The following is a 12,844-nucleotide window of genomic DNA, read 5'->3' as shown; positions in this document are numbered from 1 at the left end:
TTCATATATAAGATTTAAAATAGTCATATTCTAGTTTTAACTGTATTATAGATGAGAATATTTTCTTTTTATATTTAATTAAATAAGAGTTTTACTTAGATTTTATTTTAAATCTTGAATAATATATATTCTTCTTTTATTTCTATCAGCTTTTATTTCACTTATCTAAATAAGGTTCTTTTATTTTTCTCTTTATAAAAGATTAGAATATAATTTTTTAAATAGATCTGCTTAATTCTGTATTCTTTTTTACAGCTGAATCAGTCAATTCATTATTATAAATATTTATATAAGTAGAAACTTAGTATAGATGAATTATTAGTTTTGATATTCTTCTCTTTTGAATTTTTAAAACAGAGTTTAAGATCAGTTCAAGATTCATTTAATTATTATAAATCTAACTATTTTTAAGTCTTTTTAAAGTAGCTTGACTATCAGAGAATATTTATATCTCTTTCAAACTATTTTCTCTTTTAAAAGATTTTATTTCAATGAGTTTGAAAGCTTTTACTATTATAAATAGTTCAGTATCAAAGACTTCAGATTCACAGTCTAAATTTCAGAAATCTGAGATAAAATTAATATTATCTTCAGAATAAGCAATGTCTGTGTCTAATTTATTTAAATTTGTATTTTTTAAGTTATCTAAATAAATCATAATAGAGTCTTTTATATTGATTGTAGAAATTTTCTTTAAATACTGTTTATATTCTTTCTCTTTAGATAGTTCATTTATTTATAAGTCTATAAGAGATTCAAGCTTTTCTCTTTAAAGAGATAACTTCTCATAATCAACTTTTTTAATATTTAAAGAAGAAAATTGATTTTTAATTAGAGAGTATAGTCTGTACAGTTAAAAAGATATTTTCTGTGAAGAATTATTTTCATTTTAATCAAAAAATCTATTTCAATCTAGTTCATTTTCAGAGTTAATTAATGAAAATGAAGAAGAGACTCTTTCTCTGATTATATAATTTAAACTCATCTTTATAACTCTCAGAGTATAGTTCATACAGGTTTTTTCAAATTTAATAGTAGAAGAAGAAATTGAAGCTTCAATTTTCATTACTTTAATAGAAGATGATTTAAATACTTTTGAAATTCTTCTCAAGACTCTGTTTTACAGACTTTGAAAGAGTTCAGTGAAATTCTCTTGATTATTTTATCAAACTTGAACTTTATAATCAGCTACTAATGTAATACAGACTATATATAACTATCTTATAGTCTGAAAGAATAGATCTCTCTCTGTATTTAATAGTCTGATTATGTTATTTAATAGTCTTTCTGTCTTAACAGTTCTTTATTAAATGTGATATTTAAAATTCAACTTAAAGTTTAATCATACTTCTAATTATTTAATATTTACACTGAGTTTAATCTCTCTATTTAAAAGAGTTAGAGATAGTTCTTTCTTATTAAATCTAGAAAAGAAATGAATTAACTCAGTTGTATTCATATTAAATTAAATTTAATTAATATCTGTTCTAACAAAGATTTTCTTTACAGCTTCTTTAATCACTTTCAAATTCTCTTTGATAGTTTTTAAGCTGTAGACTAGATCAATATCATTTATATAACTCAGAGATTATACTATTCTCATATTTCTATTTTTGAATAGATATACAGTGTATATTACAAATAAAATGAGTGAGATTAAAGATTCTTACAGTACTTCTATTTTTATCTCAGTCTTATTTTATTTCATTTCATTAAAGAAAAGTTGTATAATTCTTTTAGATATAAAACAGTTAACTCATTTTATTAGAGAAAGTGACAGTTTTAACATCTTTAATAACTGAATTAACTTTGACTTTGAAATATAATTAAATGCTTCTTTTATATTAATAAAAACTGCAGTTGAGACCAGATCTTCATACTTTATAATTTGAATATTATAAATAACTGAGAGAACAGTGTTAATTACAGAACACTGTTTTCTATCTCTTATTTATTCACTGAATAAAAGAGAATTACTGATAGAGCTTATAAAAGATAGTTGAGTAGCTATTATCTTTTCTAAAACCTTTTCTAGACAGTTCAATAGAGATATTACTCTATATAACTTAAGAATTGAAGTTTTTCTATTAGATTTTATAAGAATCACTTCAGTGACTTCTCTTCAGTATTCAGAATGATATTCATTTTTCAAGAGATTAAAAAAGAGCTCAAAATATTCATTCTTTAAGTAGAAGTATATATTTTGAATAATTAAGTGATTAATTGAATCAGGCTCTGCAGCAGTTTTAACTGAACTTGAGAAGATAGCTGACTCTAATTTATCTTGAGTAAGATCAGGTCATTCTCAGGCATTTTCATTAATATAGTTGAGAAGTGATATATTCTCTTTCTCTGAATCTGAATCTGATGAGTTTTAAAAGAGAGTTCTTATAAAAACTTGACATTTTTTCTTAAAAGAGTTTGCTGTATATGATTCATGCTGAATCTTATATTCTAAGATTGAAGGTTTTGCTACACTTCTTGTTTTAGTATAATTAAAAGCTTTAAAAACTTTCTTTTCTTATATTTATTTATAAAATTTATTTCAGCAGTCTGTTTTAGCTCTTTTAATATCTGAAAAATATTCATTTCTGACAGCTTTGAAGTCTTTATCAGAAATTATATCATTCTTTCAATCTCTTCTAACAGTAGTCAATTGTTTTCTTTTAGATATGATATTCTCATTTCATCAAGATTTTGAATACTCAGAAGACTTTCTCTTTAAAATATTATCTTTAATACTTACTAGAATAATAGATGTAATGAGCTTCACTCTATTCTTAAGTATTTCATTTAAGATATCTTGATCAGAATTTCAATATAGCTCACTCTGTCTTTCAGATTTTAACAGTTTTATACTTTCTTCAACTATTATTATTATTATTATTATTATTATTCTTCAATTATAGATGTATGCAGTCAGAGACTATGACATCTATCTGAGAACTTTTAGTTCTCAGGGTTTTTCCTATATCTGTAAAGTTAACTATTATACATTCATCAATTTCAGATATGTAAAATCAGAAAATTCCAGCTCAGAATACAAAAACTATTTACAAATTGCAGTGTTTTAACATCTTCTGATACTTTGAAATCATTTGACAATATCATGACAAAGGAAAAGAGAACACAGTCTTAAAGATAGACACATTAAATAGATAGATAGAAAGAAATTGAAAGAAAAAGATAAAGTAAAGAGAGACTGTAACAAAACAAATTATTAAAAGATAGTATATAGCTGTTTTAATAGACTATATCTGATTGATTTCCTTCTCTTCATATTCAGATAATTCTGAATTTAGTCATTTTCTTATAGCTGCTTGAGTTTCTGATAGAAAGTCTATTAAGTATTTAATTCCTGTCTCAGTTGAGAATAAGAATCTCATATTTAATTGATTTAGATCATACTTCTCTTTCAATCTGGCTCTGAGACTATTGTATAATGTATGATGTATTACAATATACTCAGAATTCTCATTTGTATTGCAGAATGAGCATTCTATTGAGTCAAATCTATCATCAAATCTTTGTATATAAGATTTGAAATAGCCATGTCCTAGTTTCAGCTGTATTATAGATGAGAATATTTTCTTTTTACATTTAATTGAACAAGATTTCCACTTGGGTTTTATTTCAAATCTTGAATAATATATACTCTTCTTTTGTTTCTGTCAGCTTTCATTTCACTTGTCTAAATGAGATTCTTTTATTTTTCTCTTTATAAAAGACCAGGACATAATTTTTTGAATAGATCTGCTTAATTCTGCACTCTTTTTTGCAGCTGAATCAGCCAATTCATTGTCATGAATATTCATATGAGCAGGAACTCAGTGCAGATGAATTCTCAGCTTTGATATTCTTCTCTTTTGAATTTTTAAAACAGAGTTTAAGATCAGTTCAAGATTCATTTGATCATTATGAATCTGACTATTTCTAAGTCTTTTTAAAGCAGCTTGACTATCAGAGAATATTCATACCTCTTTCAAACAATTTCCTCTTTTATGAGATTTTATTTCAATGAGTTTGAAAGCTTTCACTATTATAAATAGTTCAGCATCAAAGACTTCACATTCAGAGCCTAGATTTCAGAAATCTGAGATAAAATTAATATTATCTTCAGTATAAGCAATGCCTGTGCCTAATCTATTCAAGTTCTCATTTTTTGAGTCATCTGAATAAATCAGAATAGAGTCTTTTATATTGATTGTAGAAATTCTCTTCAAATGCTGTTCATATTCTTTCTCTTTTGATAGTTCACTTATTTGTAAGTCTATAAGAGATTCAAGCTTTTTTCTCCAGAGAGATAACTTCTCATGATCAACTTTTTCAATATTTAAAGAAGAAAATTGATTTTTAATCAGAGAGCATAGTCTGTACAGTTGAGAAGGCATTTTCTTTGAAGAATTATTTTCATTTCAATCAAGAAATCTATTTCAATCCAGTTCATTTCCAGAGTTAATTAATGGAAATGAAGAAGAGACTCTTTCTCTGATTATATAATTTGAGCTTATCTTTACAACTCTCAGAGCATAGTTCATACAGGCCTTTTCAAATCTAATAGCAGAAGGAGGAATTGAAGCTTCAATTTCCATTACTTTAATAGAAGATGATTTAAATGCTCTCAGAATTCTTCTCAAGACTCTGTTTTACAGACTTTGAAAGAGTTCAGTGAAATTCCCTTGATTATTTCACCAAACTTGAACTTCATAATCAGCTACTGATGTAATACAGGCTATATATAACTGTCTCATAGTCTGGAAGGATAGATCCCTCTCTGTATTTGATAGTCTGATTATGTTATTCAATAGTCTTTCTGTCTTGACAGTTCTTTGTTGAATGTGATATTTAAAGTTCAACTTGAAGTTTAATCATACTTCTAATCATTTGACATTTACACTGGGTTTAATCTCACTATTTAAAAGAGTTAGAGATAGTTCTTTCTTATTGAATCTAGAAAAGAAATGAATTAACTCAGTTTTATTCATATTAAATTGAATTTGATTGATATCTGCTCTAACAAAGATTTCCTTTGCAGCTTCTTCAATTACTTTCAAATTCTCTTTGATAGTTTTTGAGCTGTAGACTAGACCAATATCATTCATATAACTCAGAGATCACACTATTCTCATATTTCTATTTTTGAATAGATATGCAGTGTATATTGCAAATAAAATGAGTGAGATTGAAGATCTCTGTGATACTCCTATTTTTATCTCAGTCTTGTCTTGTTTCATTCCATCAAAGAAGAGTTGTATAATTCTTTTAGACATAAAACAGTTAACTCATTTTATTAGAGAAAGTGGCAGTTTTAATATCTTCAATGTCTGAATTAACTTTGACTTTGAAACATGATCAAATGCTTCTTTTATATCAATAAAAACTGCAGTTGAGACCAGATCCTCATACTTTGCTATTTAAATATCATGAACAACTGAGAGAACAGTGTCAATTGCAGAACACTGTTTTCTATCTCTCATTTATTCACTGAATAAAAGAGAATCATCTATAGAGCTTATAAAAGATAGTTGAGTAGCTATTATCTTTTCTAAAACCTTTTCTAGGCAGTTCAATAGAGATATTACTCTATATGACTTAGGAATTGAAGTTTTTCTATTAGGTTTTGCAAGAATCACTCCAGTGGCTTCTCTTCAGCATTCAGAATGATATCCATTTTTCAAGAGATTGAAAAAGAGCTCAAAATATTCATTCTTTAAGTAGGAATATGTATTTTGAATAATCAAGTGATTAATTGAATCAGGACCTGCAGCAGTTTTAACAGAACTTGAGAAGATAGCTGACTCTAATTCATCTTGTGTAAGATCAGGCCATTTCCAGTCATTTTCATCAATGTAATTGAGAAGTGATATATTCTCTTTCTCTGAATCTGAATCTGAATCTGGTGAGTTCTGAAAGAGAATTCTCATGAAAGCTTGACATTTTTTCTCAAAAGAGTTTGCTGTATATGATTCATTCTGAAACTCATATTCTAGAGCTGGAAGTTTTGCTACACTTCTTGTTTTAGTATAGTTAAAAGCTTTAAAAACTTTCTTTTCTTGTGCTTCTTCAAGAAATTTATTTCAGCAGTCTGTTTTAGCTCTTTTAATATCTGAAAAATATTCATTTCTGACAGCTTTGAACTCTTCATCAGATATTATATCATTCTTTCAATCTCTTCTAGCAGTAGCTAATTCTTTTCTTTTAGATGAGATATTCTCATTTTATCAAGATTTTGAATACTCAGAAGATTTTCTTTTTGAAATATTATCTCTAACACTTGTTAGAATAATAGATGTAATAAGCTTCACTCTATTCTCAAGCATTTCATTTGAGATATCTTCACCAGAATTTCAATATAGCTCATTCTGTCTTTCAGATTTTAACAGTTTTATGCTTTCTTCAACTGCTTTTCAATCAGCTTTTTCAAAGTTATACTGATTAGAGAGAAGAGGATTTTCACTCATTTATTTTTCACTCAGTTCAATATTAAATTGAATAATCTCATGATCTGATTCTGATGTGTCATTTGAATCAATAAACCAGTTTACAAGTCTTCTTTTCATTAGATTTTATGATATGAAAGTTAGATCTATAATAGACTTCTGTTTCATGTCTTTTCTAAAGAATGTTTGTTGATCAGACTTATTAATCAAATCTATTGAATGCTCAAAGGTTCATTCAATCAGATTATCAGCTCTCACTGCTCTCTTGCATTCTGAATTTCATCAGGGATGATGTGCATTGAAATCTCCTGCAATTATAGAGTTTCTTAATGAAGTTATGTTCAGAAATTCTCTATCAATTGTTCAGATATTGTTATTTTCCTTCAATGACTTTTCATTATAGATATTTATGAGCTGTATAGTATCAAACTCATTTTCTTTATCTATATTATCACCCACCAGAATATCAGAGTCAGACATGATATCAAATCTTAGATTAAATTGATATCTTGATCTCTTTCTTTCATAGATCACTACTCTTGACTTTATCTCAGACTTTTGAGGTAAAAAGCAGTAGTAGCTTGAATAAGAAATGACATATTTTTACTCAGCATCAAAATTCGGCTCCTGAAGCAGTATAAAATCAACTTTTTGTTCAAATGCAATTTGATGATATGAATAAATGCAATTTGAGTTTCTATTCACATTATTTTAAATAAATATGATTTTTGAAGAGTTTTTAAACTTTTTTTGTTATTTTTGTTGTATATTCATACTAAAAGAGAGTAGAGAAGAATCTAATCACTATCATTAGATAGTAGATTATAACTGTTCTGAAAAGTAGAAATCTCAACTGCTTGCATTATATCTAGTTTATCACCAGAGTCATTTCTCAATTCTCTAATCTTAACAGGAGTTTGAGGATTCAAATTCTGTTTACATTTTACTGGAGAATTGAAGTTTGAAGACTTAGATAATTGAGAGTTTCTTCTTTTTGAGCTTACAGTTATGAGTTTACTGGCTTGACTCTTCTCTTCAGTTCTAGATTGACTTTGAGCTTCATCTTTTCTCCAGTTCTTTTGAGTTCTAGGAGCAAACATACATTCTTTTGAGCTAGATGCATGTTTTTCTTTGCAATTAGAGCACTTAAGCAGAGTATATTAACAAATTTCATCTCTTTTTAAGCATGTTTCACATTTATGCTCACTAGTTTTATGATCTCTGACACAGAATGCATATTTTGAGTCTCTAAAACATGAGATTGCAAAGTATTCATATCTTTGACAGTTTGAACACTGTGTTTGAGCTTTGAGATTCATTCTTGAGTCTTTGTATTCATGAACTCTCATTTTCAAACCTGCTACTCTTACTTCAGAGATCTTTGACTGTTCAAGTGTTTTTATATATACTAGAACAGAGGCATTTCTCTAGCTTTGTCTGAACTCAATTGAATTTAGTCATACAGGCTCCTTTCTAAGTTGAATGAAGTTGTATTCTTTCAATTCATTTTTGAGAAGTAGCATTCCTTCTTCACAGTCAAAAATTTCAACTGAAATATCATAAAGAATGAATTTGTCTCACTTTTCATCTCTTTCAGATAGAATTGTTGTGTTTAGCAATGATTCTACTGCTGACTTTCAGAGATTCTCATTCTGAATAAGGAATTCAGCACTGAATTCAGGCAGTGTAGTCAGAATGATGAAGTTTTCAAAGAATGATGACTCAATTGAAGCTATAACTGATTTTTGAACTTCAATATCAGTCATCAACTGAGAAAAGAACTACTGATTAATTTCATTTCTGATTTTGAAAATGAGATTTGAGTTTAGCTTGTTTCTTTGCAGAATGTCCTGGTTTGAGACTTTGAGAATAAGTCTTCTATTTCTGAAGATTTGGAAGTTTTTCTCTTTTTGCATTTTCTTTTTCACTTTTCTATGAATAGAGGCATGAGCAGTATTCTTCTCAGTTTTCTCAGGATTTTGAGCAGATTTTGAGACAGCAGGTTTAGAGACAGCAGATTCAGCTGCTTGAGCATATGTTTTCTTCTAATTCAAAGAAGAAGAAGAAGTAGGAAGAAAGGAAGAAGAAGAGCAAGATAAAGAGTCAGTGATTGTACTAGGAATTTTCAAGATTTTTTGAACTGTGTTTGAGATTCCAAGTTTGAACTTGATCATCTCCTGTAGTTGTCTAGCCTGAGCATGAAGAATTAACAGAACTTCTTCATTCATCTCACTCAGACACTGCTTTTCAAGAATCTTGCTTGCTTTTTCAAGTTCCTGTATTTCAAGAACTTGTTGTTTCTCTATTTCTTCTTTCTTTCTTCTCTTCAGAATTTCAATCTCAGGAATAGTATTTGAGAAAGCATCTTTTTCCACATCAACTGAGTGTATTTTTGAACTCATTGTTTTCACTCAATGAAAAGTTGATCAGACTGTTTCAATTGAGATATTTCTAAGTCTGTTTTCAATTGAAAAGTTGGTCAGACTGTTTCAAAAGAAGAATAAAAGACTTTTGTGTATAAAACACCTGATTTTTTTCACACTAGTTCAGTAACTAGATTAGATTTTTGAAGAGAATCTAATAAACTAAAATTGATTTTTAAGATAAATCAATAAAATCTTTACAATCTCTTTCTTGGAATACAGTGAGGAAAAGTATGATATCAATTGATAATAAATCAGATGATATGACAGTTTTTGAGAGAAAAACTGACAAAAAATAAATCAATTTTTTGCAGAGAAATTGATTAAAACTATTCAATTTTATTCTAAATCATTCAATTCTTCTCACACAACAAGTGTGCAACTCAAATCAGTTAATAAAGAGTGTAAAAAAGAATTAAGTATTAATGAAAGCTCTTCAGTCACTGAAAAAGTAATTCTTGCTTAAAAGAATATGAAATTATGACAGAAAACAACTCTGTTTTTAATTCTTTGTAAGAATATTGTGTAAAACTCAGAGAAAAACACCTTACTTTTTCAAGAGAAGTAAAAAACTATTTCTAAGATCTTTTTTTTTTTTTCATTAACTGCTGCAGAAGAATGAGATAGAAACTACTAAAATATACACTACTGTATATCTTCTATCAAGACTTTCCCTCTTCAGGGTCTTGATATTATAGAGAATATAAGTCTGTTTCTATATGATAATATAAATATTGTCAGTGAGATGTAGAGGAACTGATTATTTATATCTCAAAATAGAAGACTTTGTCAATGATTATATCAATATAGAGTTAATTCTCAAATTCAATAGAAACCTAGTGTTGCTGTTCTCAATCTCTTGCAGAATCTATTGAATATTGAGGTATTAAAACTAGATTTAATATATCTCACTGTGCAGGGATCAAAGGCTCAGTCAGACCTTGAGGTATACTGATTTTATAGTTGTTGATGTGCTGTTGACTCATTGTTCACTGGTTATGTATTGAATGCTGTTGCTGAGGTATCTTTTTGTATCATTCTGCTGAGGATGGGCCAGATTGAGAGGAGTAGTACAGGGGTGAGACTTGGTGTTGAAGTCTAGATATACTGGCGGCGGACCGTGGAGGTTGCACTTCAGAAGAGTCCATTGATTATGTGCTTGATATTATCACTGAGGTATCTTTTTGTATTTTTCTGCCGGGGATGGGCCAGATTGAGAAGGGCGGTACGAGGGTGAGACTTGGCGTTGGTGTTTTGGAACATCAAAGATGGACAGGGTTTTCGCGGAGGTCGCTTCTCGGATATCTCCACAACTACAGGTCGGGGATCTTCCAAAATCGAGAAGATTGGTGCATATGGCTAGGTCACTTCACCTTACAATTTGTATGGCACTCTGGCCCGGGGTTGTGGTGTGGTAGGGGAGAACGGGGGATAATCCCACACAGGAGCTTCGAACAACGTCCAGTTCACATTTGGCTGGATAACTCCACCACCACACGGGGTATGCGGTCGGCGATGGGGTCAAAATGCTCGTATGATCGAGGGCTTTTCGATGGATCTATCGGCGGGTTCTTATTCGAAAAATCGAGCGAGTTCGTGGTGGAGCGGTTGTTGAATTTTCTTCTTTAAAGAAGCAGAGAGTATCATGTCTGCAGTACAGATAATTATTATATTTAATATAAAAATCATCAGAAATGCACAGACTTCAGAGAAGTCAGATATCAGAGTATGCATAGTTGTAACAGAGTCTTGAAAACTGACTGTCTGTGTGTGTGATCAGATATCTCTTAGAAAGCTGTGTTCACTCTCTCAGTTGTGCTGAAGTATTCAGCTCAGAAATAATTGAGATATGAAGAGAGAGCTCATCTGCTTAGATTAACTCTCATTGTAAATTCATAGTATTCACATTATCTTAATTATCTGGATTTTATAAGTACTCAAGAACTTATCTCTCATTGACAATGAAATTGTGAAAATACACTGTGACATGAGAATCATTGATAGAAAACCTAGACATATTTGCATATATCTGATCAGAGATTGTGCAGACAGAGAGAGAGTGATCATAGATCTGCAGAGCTGTAGAAGACACTAACAATATCAGAAGCTTTACAAGAATTATTAGCTAGAGTCTGTAAGAAATTACTTATGAGAAGACTTATAGCAAAGAGAAGAACTACACTGCTTGAAGTCAGAAACTGGTCTGAAAAAGATATGAAGTTAGCTGCTGATCTGAAGATCAGGTGCAGTGACAGAGCTGAAAGAGATGAAGATGCTGTTATAAGCAGTAACACTCCTGCTTCATCAGCTGATAAAAAGTGATTAGAGAAGTTTCAGAGATGCTCATAAGAAGCTCAGCAGTAGCCAGACATTGTTTATAAAGATATTGAAATTGAAAATTTTTTTTTTTCTTGAGAAGTTCTTGAATCAATATATAAATATTGTCAGAAATACTCTCTCTCTGTCATCTAAGTGAAAACACTTCATGAATGAATGAAGATACTCACAGTTTATAAGAATGAGAGCTGTTATAAAAAAAGAGAAAAGAAGATGAGATTCTACAGACAGATCTGAGATATTTATACTACTTTAAAGAGATTTACTTACACTGTAAGTGATTCTGTGAAACAGTCAGATCACTCTAGTAAATAAGAGTAATTATGAATCACAGATCTGAATCTTTCTATATGACTATAAAGAGTAATTACAGACTGTGAACATCTTGATTCTACAATTCTACAGAATTGATGAAAGAATGGAAAATTCCTTATAATTCTACAGTGTCAAAGAACAATGATTTGTAAGAATAAGTGAAAGATCAACTTATGAATACTTCTCTTTAATAAGAGTGATCTTATAGAGAGTAATTCATCTGTGAGATGAATCTGTATAATAATTACATAAGAATCTTATAAAAATAGTTGAGAGTTAATCAGAACTCTTCTGTATGAAAGATGTAAGATGAATCTGTATAATAGTCAGAGAAGAATCTGTAGATTATAAAGAATCTTATAGAATAAGAAACTGAGTGACAGACTCTTTTCTCTTTATAGTAATAAGAGATTTTTTTCCTCACTGAGATTTTTTATAGATATAAAGAATTTTTAGTGAGTATCACTGCAGTGCTGAGCTGATTCTATGAAGTCACTCAGTGAAAGACTTCACAGATGAAGTCTTAGAGAGAGAAAGATATGTAAGAAATTCTGCTTCTTACAGATTCTTTATCTCTATTTCTATCTCTTACATAATTAATAGAGCTAGCAGCTCTTGACTACACACAACTATATAGACTGAAGTTCATGAATACTATTCATAACTCAGCTTGAATGCTATTATATATTTGATCTCTACATTTTATCTTTCTACTGTGAATACTTCTAGTAGTTAACAGTACATATCACATCAAGCTGCAAACACCTGAATAATCGCCTGCGAGCACTTATTCTTACAGTTTCTAATAAATACAGAGGTGTACAAATCACTTCAATAAATCACTCTATGTTCCTGAGCTGAGAAGTTATTATCGCATGTATCTAATTGTCAATTCTTTGTATTTTCTATGTTCTTGTTATCTTGACATGATCTCAACACCTGTATTTCCTTCTGTATAATCAACACTTAACCTGTATTTAACATCATGCAAGGACTCATCACAAGCTTCGCTTGCATATGAGTATTATGAAAGAATAATAATAATAATAATAATAAAAAGCATTACTTTTTAAAAAATTAAAAATAGGCTAAAATAAATCTTAAAATGTCTAAAAATAGTAACTTTATACTAAGAATGAAACTAAATGAAATTAAATGAGATCACTTTCTTATTTTTTCCAAGTCATGATTTCATTTTGAGATTTGATATATAGTCACTTTGCATGTTTTTTTAATGATTAGTCTCAGCAGAATTCATGCTAAGAAATGTATAAGATTTGATTAAATAAGATTAAATATGAAATTTATAATCTCAGCAGTCAGTCTACT

The 12,844-nt window shown here is 29.2% G+C and overlaps 1 protein-coding gene across 1 annotated transcript; it reads left to right on the top strand.

Moving 5' to 3' along the window:
• Positions 1-10,020: 10,020 nt before the first annotated feature.
• Positions 10,021-10,492, top strand: BDBG_16634 (uncharacterized protein; the record flags this gene model as incomplete). Its single annotated transcript, XM_031724547.1, has 1 exon — positions 10,021-10,492. The coding sequence occupies exon 1, from the start codon at positions 10,067-10,069 to the stop codon at positions 10,490-10,492; it is 426 nt and encodes a 141-aa protein (XP_031577226.1). The 5' UTR covers positions 10,021-10,066.
• Positions 10,493-12,844: the final 2,352 nt, after the last annotated feature.

The sequence above is a fragment of the Blastomyces gilchristii genome (genome assembly GCF_000003855.2).
Source record: "Blastomyces gilchristii SLH14081 genomic scaffold supercont1.4, whole genome shotgun sequence".
NCBI classification, from domain to species: Eukaryota; Fungi; Ascomycota; class Eurotiomycetes; order Onygenales; family Ajellomycetaceae; genus Blastomyces; species Blastomyces gilchristii.
The sequence above is the reverse complement of the archived record's forward strand: the minus strand, read 5'-3'. Positions and strand labels throughout refer to the sequence as shown.